The sequence below is a fragment of the Giraffa tippelskirchi genome, chromosome 5 (assembly GCF_054371585.1).
Source record: "Giraffa tippelskirchi isolate mGirTip1 chromosome 5, T2T-mGirTip1v1.2.pri, whole genome shotgun sequence".
In the NCBI taxonomy this organism is placed as follows: domain Eukaryota; kingdom Metazoa; phylum Chordata; class Mammalia; order Artiodactyla; family Giraffidae; genus Giraffa; species Giraffa tippelskirchi.
In genome coordinates, this window is record NC_137279.1 from 12170203 (window position 1) to 12182102 (window position 11900).

Here is an 11900-nt window from a genome sequence, read left to right on the forward strand (position 1 = left end):
TTATGCAGGGGAAATAGTTGATTGATTTGTGTTTATTAAGGGGCACTCTGGCTGTTGTGTGAAGAATACACATAAGGGAGATAGACTTAGGTCAGCAAAACTGGTTAGGAAGCTGCTGAAATAATATAGATGAGACAGAATGATGGACTAGACAATAGTTTTAGCAATGGAACAGAGAAAAGTAAATGGAATTGCTAGAAAAAGAGGTAAATCAGCGAGACGTTGGGTTGATTTGGTGTAGACTGGGTAAGGGGAAGAATAAAGGGTTATCACTGAAGTTCCAGTTAGGAAGCTTAGTGGTTAATGGTGCTATTCACTGGGGTAAGAACAGGTTTGAGAAGTTAAAGGATTTCATTTGGAGATGTGCTATATTTGAGATGCCTGGGATCCATCTAAACTGAAGCTGTTTCATAAGTAGTCAGTTGTACAGATACAGAATTCAGTAGGGAGACTTGATCTAGAAATATGTATTTGAGAGTCATCAGCGAATAGATTTTAATTGAAATGATTGGAAAGATATGGTTATCCAGGGGAAGAGAAGAATAGAAGCCTAAGGTACAAAAGTAGTTAAGAGGAGGGTAAAAGAAAATGATCCCTCTAGGTTGATAGAGAATTAACCTGAATGGTTTAAAAAAAAAAAAACATGAAAATGTATTGATTTGGAAATTAAGAGCAAAGACTGATTGGGAGGGACGAAGTCTTCACCAATGCCTTTTTTTTTTTTTTTTTTTTGCTACAAAGATCAGGCAAAAGAGGGACAGAGAATGGTGCAACTGCATTTAGTCACAAGGATGAGAGCATTTCCAGTAGCGTTTAGAAGGCAAGTGAGCATTTGTAGCACTCCATTTTCTTTCTTTTCTTGTAAATCAGATCACTGGGCCATGAGAATTAAGTGAATGTTAAGAATACATGGAATACAGAGGAAGATCTCTTCTTTGAGTCATGTGCACGGGCTGCAGGCAATCCCGTAGGAGCTATTACTGCTCATGGTGGAGTCCTCAGCTTTGTTATTATTGTTTGTAGATTTGCTTAGTTTTAGGGAGATGACATACTTCAGCATTTGAATAAGTTCTTGAACATTTTTTCTAAAAACCTGATGAAACAAACATGCTTTAATGCATAAGGATTCATTGTAATTATCCACAAGCATTAACATTTCGGTGGAGGAAAAATTTACTTATCTAAATGTACTGATCTCTAGAGCTTATTTTTTAACGTGTTTGAAATCAAAAAAGCACCTTCAGAGTTTGAACGTGTATTTTTGTCATCATTTAAAAATATGAGTCTGTACTTTAGGATACCATGTGCTATTTTATGAATAATAAATACATTGGTATAGACAGTTCTCTCAGGTCAGGAATGTTTTAGAGAAATGGGAATAAGCAACTATGTTGGTGGCCTTAGTTTTGTTTTTGAGGGACTCTCCTTTCTTTTTCTTTTTTTTTTTTTTTGCTTTGAGTTTGAGCTGCTATGTTCTTCGTCTAGTATCATGAAGAATAGTAGAAAAATAAGGGCACAGTAGAGAGGATATAGATATCATTATTGAATTGGTAAGTGCTCCTAGTGCATTTTTTATGAATAAATTTTCATTCTTTTCAATATCTTTAGGAAATTATGGTGGTAGATCCTTGCCCTAATAACCTGCTATAGGGTGGATTTCCACATAATGTGAATTTGCCTTGCACTCCTCCCAAAGATGTTTAGTCTTTAGAATTAACAAGATTTTCCTGGTGAGGCGAAACAGTATGCTGGAGTTAGACCTCCAAATTTGAATCCTGGCATATTCATTGTGTGTCTAAAGTTTTTTAACCTCTCTAGCCTCAATTTCTTCTGCGAAATAATAGAAATCTTCCCCACAGACTTGTTGTAAATATTAAATAAGTTCATACTTCTAAAAGAGCAATGCCTAGCGCATAGTAGGCTCTATCTGTACATACAAAATTTACTCCATCCCATCACATAGACCTATATTAATAATGAGAGTCTGTTTCATTATGAGTTATACATGTTTACTGAGTGATACAATAAATTCACTATTATATTTTACAGTATTATTTCAGTTGTAATGATGAGGATAAGGCAAACACAAACAATCTCTTGCCTTGACATCCATTTGAGTGATGAAATATATCATTCAATGTCTCTGACTGGGACGATTGGCCAATTGAATTTTTCTGTATGTCTCCAACATTCTCAAAACACCTCATGCCTTAAAGATCTCCAGAACTCTGGGTTTGATCCATCTGTAGCACTTCTGGTGAGAGTATCAGAGAACTTAGACCTCACTGCCACCAGGTTCTTAGAACCTGTGAATTATATTCCAGGGGAAAATGCCCCATTTTTTTCAATTCTATATCACTTATTCTGTATCTGGTACTTTTCTTTAAGCTCTTTAAGTGCCCTGAGCAAACCATATCATTACCCAGCATTATCATCATAATTATTAACTGTGCAGTTCTTTATGTTATAAGAACACAGACACCCACACACATACACACACACATGCATACACACACCATTTGTTTCTCCTGTGAAATAGAATATTATGACCTTGTTTTATAGATAAGGAATCTGAAACTCAAAAAAGATTAAATTGCTTGGCTGTAGGCACCCACTAAGTGACAGAGCTGGAACTGGAGGCTTCTTCTCACCTCTTGCTAACCCCTCCTATCCCTGTTTGATCACATTTCCAGCTGCAGCCCTTATGACCTTCAGAAATTGCATTTCCACCCCTGGGAACTCCAGAAAAATTAGAAAAAAAAACAAAAAAAATGCCCTAGAGGCAGTATTCTACCAGCCTCTGCCAGAGATTGAGTGCAATTAAAGATGAGAAATTAAAGAGTTATGAACTCAGACAAGTCTGAGCTCTCCTTGTATTTAGGCTTTTCCTAATTTGCAGGAATCACTAATTTGTGGAAGCACCTTGCTCTGTAGAAAGCTGTGTGTCATTAGTGCAACCTGAGCAATGATGGTGACTTCAAGAAACCTGCTTCTGGAGAAAAATCAGATCAAGTTAAGAAAGGGTTTCATTTTTCACTCAATTTTTTATGACCAATTAAATTTCCAGTCACAATAGAGAGATGATTAAAATCTCTAAAAGAGGTTCTATGCAGGATCCATGATCTAATGCTTTTTTTGCTGTGAAAAGACAGAGGTTACCTCAGTGTGCAAAAAGAGGAAATAGTGGGGTGACTGGGAACCTTGAGTCTGAAGACAGTAGGGATTAGATGGAAACTTCAGCATCCTCAAAATCTGAAAATACACGTATCTTTTGACACAGTTTTTCCACTTCTAGTAATTATTGATCACATTAACCAAGATATGGGTATAAGAATATTCACTGATATTTTGCTATATTCTATAGCAAAAGAAGACAAACAAAAAAACAACCCCTTATTCATCAAGAAGGGCATGCCACATTCATCATCCCGTGGAGTGCTGGGCCGCTAGTATAAACTATGAGGTAGTGTGTGTGTGTGTACTAGTTGCTCAGCCATGTCTGACTCTTTGCGACTCCATGGACTGTAGATTACCAGTCTCCTCCATCCATGGGATTTTCCAGGCAAGAATACTGGAATGGATTGCCATTTCCTTCTCCATGAGGTAGTATAATGAGTACTAATAGGAAAAAAAAAAAGACTAAAATTGGTTATGTGAAAAAAATCCATTTGCAAAACAGTATGTTTAATATAAGACCATTTTTGCAAAATTATTACTGGTCATCAAAAGGGAGGAGGAATAAAGATTAGAACAGAGAAGAAAGACAGTGGTGGTATGTGTGCTATACTATGGCTCTTGTTATCATTCAGGTGCAAGATTACAGAGAACATGAATTTGGGGGGCATGTACTCATTCATTTAACAGATATTTCTTAGAAGTCAGCCACATACCAGGTACTCTCCTATGTGCTGGGATATACATAGAACTTATATCCTAGTTGTAGGAGAGAGAAAATTAGCAAATAAAAGTATTAACACCTGCATTTTAGATAAGCAAAATCTATTATAACAATAAGAAGTTTTTTATTGAAGTATAGTTGATTTACAATGGTGTTTTTCTTTCAGGTGTACAGCAAAGTGATTCCATTATACATGTACACATATCTATTCTTTTTCAGATTTTTTTCCCTTATAAGTTATGACAAAATATTGAGTAGTGTTCCCTGTGCTATACATAGGTCCATGTTGGTTATCTGTTTTATATGTAGTAGTGTGTATCTGTTAATCCCAAACTCTAAATTTATCCCTCCCTCTAAATCGGGAGATTGGGATTGACATATACACACCACTATATATAATATAGATAACTAATAAGGGCCTACTGTATAGCACAGGGAACTCTATTCAATACTCTGTAGTGACATATGGGAAAGGAATCTAAAAAGCAATGGATATATGTATATGTATAACTGATTCACTTTGCTGTAAGCAGAAATTAACACAACATTGAAAATCACTGCTGCTGCTGCTAAGTCGCGACAGTCGTGTCTGACTCTGTGCGACCCCATAGACGGCAGCCCACCAGGCTCCCCCGTCCCTGAGATTCTCCAGGCAAGAATACTGGAGTGGGTTGCCATTTCCTTCTCCAATGCATGCATGCATGCCAAGTCGCTTCAGTTGTGTCTGACTCTGTGTGACCCCATAGACGGCAGCCCACCAGGCTCCTCTGTCCCTGGGATTCTCCAGGCAAGAATACTGGAGCAGATCACTATTTGCCAATAAAAATTAATTTAAAAAAGAGAATAGACCTAATTTTAGGTCCATCAGTTTTGACAGTGCCTCCAGACTTGAGGCATGATTTAGGGGCTTACTCAGATGGATGTCCTCTAAGAAAGTGACTATTTCTAGTTAACTAGTCGTTTATGGGAGGAAATTGAATATAGTAGTTAATTCTTACACTTTTCACAAACATTTATTTAAACAAATATGTAGACTCTTAGCTGTTTTCTTTATAATATTAACCATACTATTAAGATAAGCTCATAATAGAAAATAGTATATTAGTAATTTTTTTCTTTTTACACTTAGAAAATTATGAATTCTCAAATAGAACAGGTTAATTCCTTTTTAATAAAATCATTGGTAAGATGGGAGTGAAAGTCAGATAGAATGTTTAGTTTTTCATCAATAGCTATGTTTTATTTTAAACAGCAAATTTCACACTGCTTGAGATTATCAATTTGTAATGTAAACTAGGAGAATTTAATGATATGTCGGACAATGATAACTGTTTTGTTCAAGACCATATTAATCAGGTTCTCTCTGTAAGCATACGGCAATTTTAAGTCTTTAAAACTAAATCAAAACTGATAGAGAAACAACTGAATCTCTTAACTTTTTATATTAAAAATATTTATTTCAAAACTTTTTGAATAGTGTTTACTTATTCAGTGCAATTCATCAAATTTCTACTGAGTGCTTTTTCTGTTCCAGATACTAGGTGTTTTATATACACCAATGAATATAGTATAGACCCCAGACTCAAAAATGCTTAGTCTAATAAAAAAGACAGCTGGGCAAACAGAAAAAGAATATAAACAGTTGGAGGGGTTTATTTATAAGTGTGTTTGGAATGATTCAGCATTTCTAACCACTGATTGATACTGCCTAACCAGAGAGTTTCCCCAAAGCAGAATTAAACTTTCAATAATCGTTTTTAGAGCTAAGTGCAGTCAGGCACAGTCCCTTATGGGAACAGTAAGAATCTTCAGGCTGAATTGCTATAAAATTAGCATTTCTTTTCCTGTAGGTTCCCTCTAAGATGCCTCAGTGATTAAGGAATGCTTGATCTTGCGAATTATGTATGCCACAAACTTCTCATTTTTCCATTTTTGCTTTTTCCAAAACCAGATCTGGAAAACAAGCAATTATTCCTTGTTAGGACAATACAAGTAGAAAGTAGACCTTTTTAAAATAAAAAGTAGATCATGAAATGTGTGCATGTATGTAATTATGGGTGGATGCGGAAGAGTTGATCTGCTGCGTGCCACCTTCCAAGGATATTTGAACAGTTTCCATCTTGGGTACACCCCCCACCCCGCAACCCACACACATATCTATGACTTTCAGTGTAAATATTTAGAACCTCACTTAGTTCCATCAAGCTGCTATAACAAAATACCACACACTGGGGATCTTATAAACAACATTTATTTCTCACAGTTCTAGAGATTCAAAATCATAGAGTCAGCATGATAAAGGACTCTCTTCCTGGTTTGGAGCCAGAGCTTTCTTGCAGTGTCCTCACATGATGGATGGGGTGAGGGATTTTTCTAGATTCTCTTTTGTAAGAATGCTGCTCTCATCCATGACGGCTTCACTTCATGACTTAAGCACTTCCCAAAGGCCCCACCTCCTGATACAATCACCTGTGGAGTTAGGATTTCAATATATGAATTTTTAGGAATTCAAACTATAGCAGAAACTATCAATTATATTTCCCATATCAAAATTTAAAATGAAAAGCAACAGAGGTAAAACAAAACCAAACAAAGCTGTAGTTATTCACTTGCCAGGTAAGGAGGTGCCCACGTCATTTAAAAAGTGAGTCAAGTTTGGCCCCCAAAGAAGTGCTACCAACGAGGGGTGGGGGACTTGTTCCACCTTAGGAGATTATTCTAGGAAATCTTCTTGATTACTGAATTCTAGTTGATTAAGAAAAAGTTTACCATGGGATTGGTCACTGTTCTGTTTTAGGTCACTAAAGTACAGAATCATTTTAAAGAGGTCAGAGAGAACATTATTATGCACATGCTTGAAAGTGAAAGTGTTAATCGCTCAGTTGTGTCTGACTCTTTGTGACCCCATGGAATGTAGCCCACCATGCTCCTCTGTCCATGGGATTCTCCAGGCCAGAATACTGGAGTGGGTTGCCATGCCCTCCTCCAGGGCATCTTCCCAACTCAGGGATCAAACCCCAGTCTCTTGCATTGCAGGCAGATTCTTTAGGGCCACATGCTTAGGACTTGACAATATTTTTTTCTTTAACCTTCAAACAAAGGCCACAGTCATAACTACCTTGCAGTTGAACATTAGCCCAACCATCCTGTTAGGTATATACTGTAAAGATGCCTGTGCTACAGCTGAGGAAATGAGAGCTCAGACAGGTTAAATTAATTAATTCCATAAACATTCATTGAGAAACTATTTCTTGGAAATTCTCCAAATGGGCCTCACAATAAACTTGTCAGTCCTTTTCTATTTGCTTTCCCTGGAAGCAGAGACAAAACATTTTGTTGCTTATTTAGTAAACAGAGGATTCCTAAATGACCAGTATGGGGTTGAATTCAGAGTTCTCGCACACACCATTTCTGGTCTCTAAAATCTGTGTTTATATCTGGAGCAAATAGCATCGCTGCTATGAGAACCAACCAGGTCACCTGGGTTCACATTCCAGGCTCTTTTCCCCTGTCTTGCTGCTTCTCCTATGTCTTCCTGACTTCTCCACATTCAAATACTTCTTAAAATTACAAAAAAAAAAAACACCTCACAGCAGATTTTTTAAAAGAGATTGCCTTTTTATAGCATCAGTGACAGGACTCATCTCCAGAAACAAGGACATCTAGTACCTCTCATATAATTTAGTTAATAGAGTTTAAGCTCATAGATTCATTTTTAAAGTCGTATCTATATAAAATGGAATCTTGCTCTTCACAAATTGCCCAGTGACCTCAATTCTCAGATGGCTCCTATTACAAAAAGCTATGACCTCCTTTTCAAACCTCCCAAATACAATGCTCAGAGGGTAAAGCACACAGAATGTTGACTGTGCTGTTGGTATGTCTGTCTTTTCTCTGCACGCATGTTCCAGGTGGGAGAGTTCAGAGCCCATGCTGCCGAGTGGACAGCCAACGTCACGGCTGAATTCAAGGAAACCAGGAGGCGGCTGAGCGTGGAGATTTATGACAAGTTCCAGCGCGCCACCTCCATTAAGCGGAAGCTCTCTGCAGAACTGGCTGGAAACCCCAACCAGGAGCTGACTCCCTGTAGGAGGACCCTGTCCGTGAACCACCTGGCCAGCGAGAGGGATGTCCTGCCTTCCTTACTGAAAACAGAAAGTATCTATTTGAACGGATTGACACCACACTGTGCAGGCGAGGAAATTGCTGTTATTGAGAACATTAAGTAGCCCTCTCTTTGAAGAGCCTCAGGCATAGCCATTAGGTGAGGACTTCTATATGCTCTTTATGACTCTTGCTGGTAGCATTTTTAAAATTGTGCATGAGCTCCAAAGGGGGGAAAAAAAATAGATACACCCATCATGGTCATCTGCCATCAAGAGAATTTGGAATTCTGAGCCAGCACTACTTTTTTTTTTGATGATGCTTGTTGAACAGTCCACTTTCTTTGACGAGTGGAATAAAACAAGCGATGTCTGATGCCTTTTTTTTGTGCCCAGACTGTTTTCCTCCCTCTTTTCCTAACGTGCCATAAGGCCTCAGAATGAATTATAATTGTTTCTGGTAATAATGTAGCTTTGAGGGATCAGTCCTTACTTTTCAGGGTCTACCTAACTGAGCCTAGATATGGACCATTTATGGATGACAACATTTCTTTTTGTAAATGGCAAGAAATTCTTATGCAGCCTTTTACCTAAGAAATTTTCTGTCAGTGCCTTATCTTATGAAGAAACAGAACCTCTCTGGCTAATGTGTGGTTTCTCCTTCCCTGCCCCACCCCTAGGCTCAGCTCCACAGTCCTTTTCCCCACAACTCCCGTTTGAATACCATACCTTGCTGGAAACAGTGTGTAAAATGACCGAAGTGATGATGCCCGAAGAAGGAATAGATGCCAAATTAGATGGACACTGAAGCAACACTCAGAAACCCTAGCGTTACAGGCACTGCAGAGAAATGAGGTGCAAAGATGGCCCCTCTGAGTATTTATTTGACTCGGGTACCAATGGTACATGTATACAGTGTAATTATTACCAGGCCAGTAAAATTGACTGCTCCCAAACAGTCCCTTTTTTTCCTGGCAGTATTTAAAATTTATCATTTATTACTAACTATGTATGTATATATATATATTTGTATATATATATATACATATCTTTTAAAGGTGGAAGAAGAAAATCCATATATAGATCCATATATATATATATCCATAAGCTATGTGGCAAAAGACGACTGTTAAAATGGATATTATTGAAGATGAATTTAGACAATTGGTGTGAATTGCCATTCAGATGACATGAAGAGAGCCGATGTGTTATAAGCATTTGCTAATAAACATTATACTGCCAGCACCTATCTGTTTTCTGACGTATGAAAGGCTTACCTGGTTTTCTTTCCCTGGGTAGCGTGTGCCCGGTGAGGGGAGGGGATGTGTAGGCAGAGTTGGGCACAGCCCCCGCCTTCTGTGGGTGTACCTCTGGAGTTGTGGCTGAGTGTGAGAGCAGAAGCTGAAACTGGATCACTGTGATTTTGCACATGGAAAAATGCAGATTGCAGGCATAATTCATCTCTGACATTAGAGAAAAAAGCTGTTACAGCACAATTTAAATCTTGAGAGCTTTTTTTTTTTTTAAGATAGAAAAGGCTGTTAATCCTCTTTAGTTTAATTTTATATCCTGCAACTCTTTGAAGGTTTTCAGGATTCAGAAGAAATTCAGTAAAGACACCTAGTAGATCGCTCCTCTTTCTTTTATTTTCATACATAGATCTGCTGTACATTGTAAATAAAATTTTTAAAATGCAGAAAGAAAATGATTTCCCTAAATATAATTGCAAAACATGACTTTTATTCTTGGGGGTGGGAGTATTTGAATAAGTGGCGTTCATATTAGGGTCTTAAACAATAAACCCAGGATCTTAAAAAAATAAAAGAAAATTTAACAGATGCTTATTTTTCAAAATTTAAGCCAGAAATGTAAATATTCAGTTAATTTGTTGAAGGTACTTTTATAAACTTAAAGAATTCTAACCAAAATTTTGGAAAGTCAGGCTCTTTTAGAAGGAAAGCTACACCCATTTCCTCGATAACTATTCTGAAATTTCATATGGTGGATTGCACCATGTATAAACTGTGAATTGTATTGACAAATAAAGTTTGTAATTAAAGTCAGCATCTTCTGAGTCTCCTGCTTGCTACTGAGGGTTTAGATCTGATCCTGGCTGTGTAGAACTCCAGGATGTCACAGTTCATGCTGAGTTTTTGTGGCTCCTTTGTTCACAATATTCAAGAAATATTTTTGATGCAGTATTTCTACCCTTGTTAAACACACGCAAATGTTCTTCTTGGTGGCTGTTAATCAAAAGTAAAAATCCTGAAATTTCACTTTTGAAATATGGTATTTTAAAGAGCATATAAATTCAAGATTGTTTCTATTAAATTGTTATGTCAATGTCTTATTTTGTCATTGTTAGACCTTGTCTTGACCTGCCTGAAGTAATTGGAATGCTGAACATGGGCACCTAAATGTTTTTGTAAGAAAAAAAAACAAAAAACAAAAAACAGTCAAACATCCTGGCAGTGTTGAAGCCTAAAGAAGGAAGTTGCCATGATTAGACCTCATAGCCCAAATATTTGGACTACATACCTTGTCAGTAGCTTACATAAATTTATTTTTTCATTCCCAAGCACCTTGATAGTCAGTAAATATCCTAAAACTGCTCCCCAATATTATGCTTAGAATTGGGGGAAATCTAAGGAAATGTGTACATATAGAAATTTTGTTTTTCAAGCTTCATTTTGTTTACCTCTTGTGGAGAGAATGTTGATAGAGATTTTGACATAATCTATGAGTTTATTTTTAAAATGGACTAGTTTAAGAATGAGTGGTTTTGCCCTGAAGGATATTTGAAAACAAAAAGTGCCAAGCCCAGCAAGAATTAGGAACTCTTTTATCTGGAATCAGACATGGATTCTAGACAAGGCTTTTTACCTGCCTTACAACTAGTAACTGTAAAATGATTATTTTGGAGTTCTTTTAATTTATTACATAAATCTATGTACTCTACTACCATAGTTCATGTCACACAGCCTTTTTTTCCAATAATATTTCACTCTTGCAATATAGGAAAAAGTGAAACTTCTAAAGGCAAGAGGGAATTGAATAATATGTCATGATCTTCAAAAAAATAAGAATAGGCTATAAGGCTTGGTTTCTTTCTCAAATTCTAAGGAACACATGACATACAAGAAGAACTAAATCCCACCTCACTATGTATAAAAAAATCTGTAGAATGCTTTGATTCTGAAGGCTAGGAGTTCAAAGAGATCAAGAGAAATTTTACATGGAACACCAGAAAAAAAAAATGTAGACATTCTGAAGATCTGAGATAGCTATTTATGCCTAAGAACTGGAGGCCTAGATCAACTTTTGTTTTCCTTTAAAAAATGTTTGCTGTTCTAGTAAAAATCATAACTTATTTGTGGTTTGCGTTCCTTATCAAAGTATGAGTATAAATTTGCTTTTGTATAAAGTAAAAGATGTCTCTATTTGAATACTCATAACTGCATTAAAATTAATATATGATTTTTGCTTCAGCATGACTTTACTTAAATGGGTCTTTTCCAGAGAAACTTACTGGTCTTGCATATGTTCATGTGTGGTTCCAAGGTGGCATGGAGTAACCTGGTTACTCTGGGTAGGAACTTTTGAGAGTAACTTATTGTGGTTATCTTAATAAGGGGAAGGCTTCATAACTCCAGGAGCCACCTTCATCCCACCCCACCTCAAAGGTTTATACAGCTTTTGTCACACATGATACTTCCCCACCCAGATCTCAGCTACCCCTTCTTAAAAGACAGGGATTAGTTCCAATGACCAGGACTTTTGACTCTGCTCTTTTGTTTGACTCAACACTGTTTTTTCACTAGGCCTCACCTCTTATTATATATGTAAGATTCATAAAACCACTTATTTTCCTAGGATTAGCCTTATAAAATATGTTCACT

General features: G+C 36.9%; 1 protein-coding gene across 2 annotated transcripts in view; it reads left to right on the top strand.

Annotated features, from left to right (window-relative positions):
* Positions 1 to 8959, top strand: part of KCNK2 (potassium two pore domain channel subfamily K member 2) — a 483277-nt gene extending 474318 nt beyond the window's left edge. The window contains exons 7-8 of one of the 2 annotated variants that reach the window (XM_081491320.1): positions 7810 to 8162; positions 8682 to 8959. In XM_081491320.1, coding sequence (XP_081347446.1) covers positions 7810 to 8127 — 318 coding nt within the window. In that variant the 3' untranslated portion in view covers positions 8128 to 8162; positions 8682 to 8959. Of the gene's footprint in view, positions 1 to 7809; positions 8378 to 8681 lie in introns of those variants that run through there. The other variant, XM_081491318.1, reaches the window with a different exon arrangement.
* The last annotated feature ends 2941 nt before the right edge of the window (positions 8960 to 11900 follow it).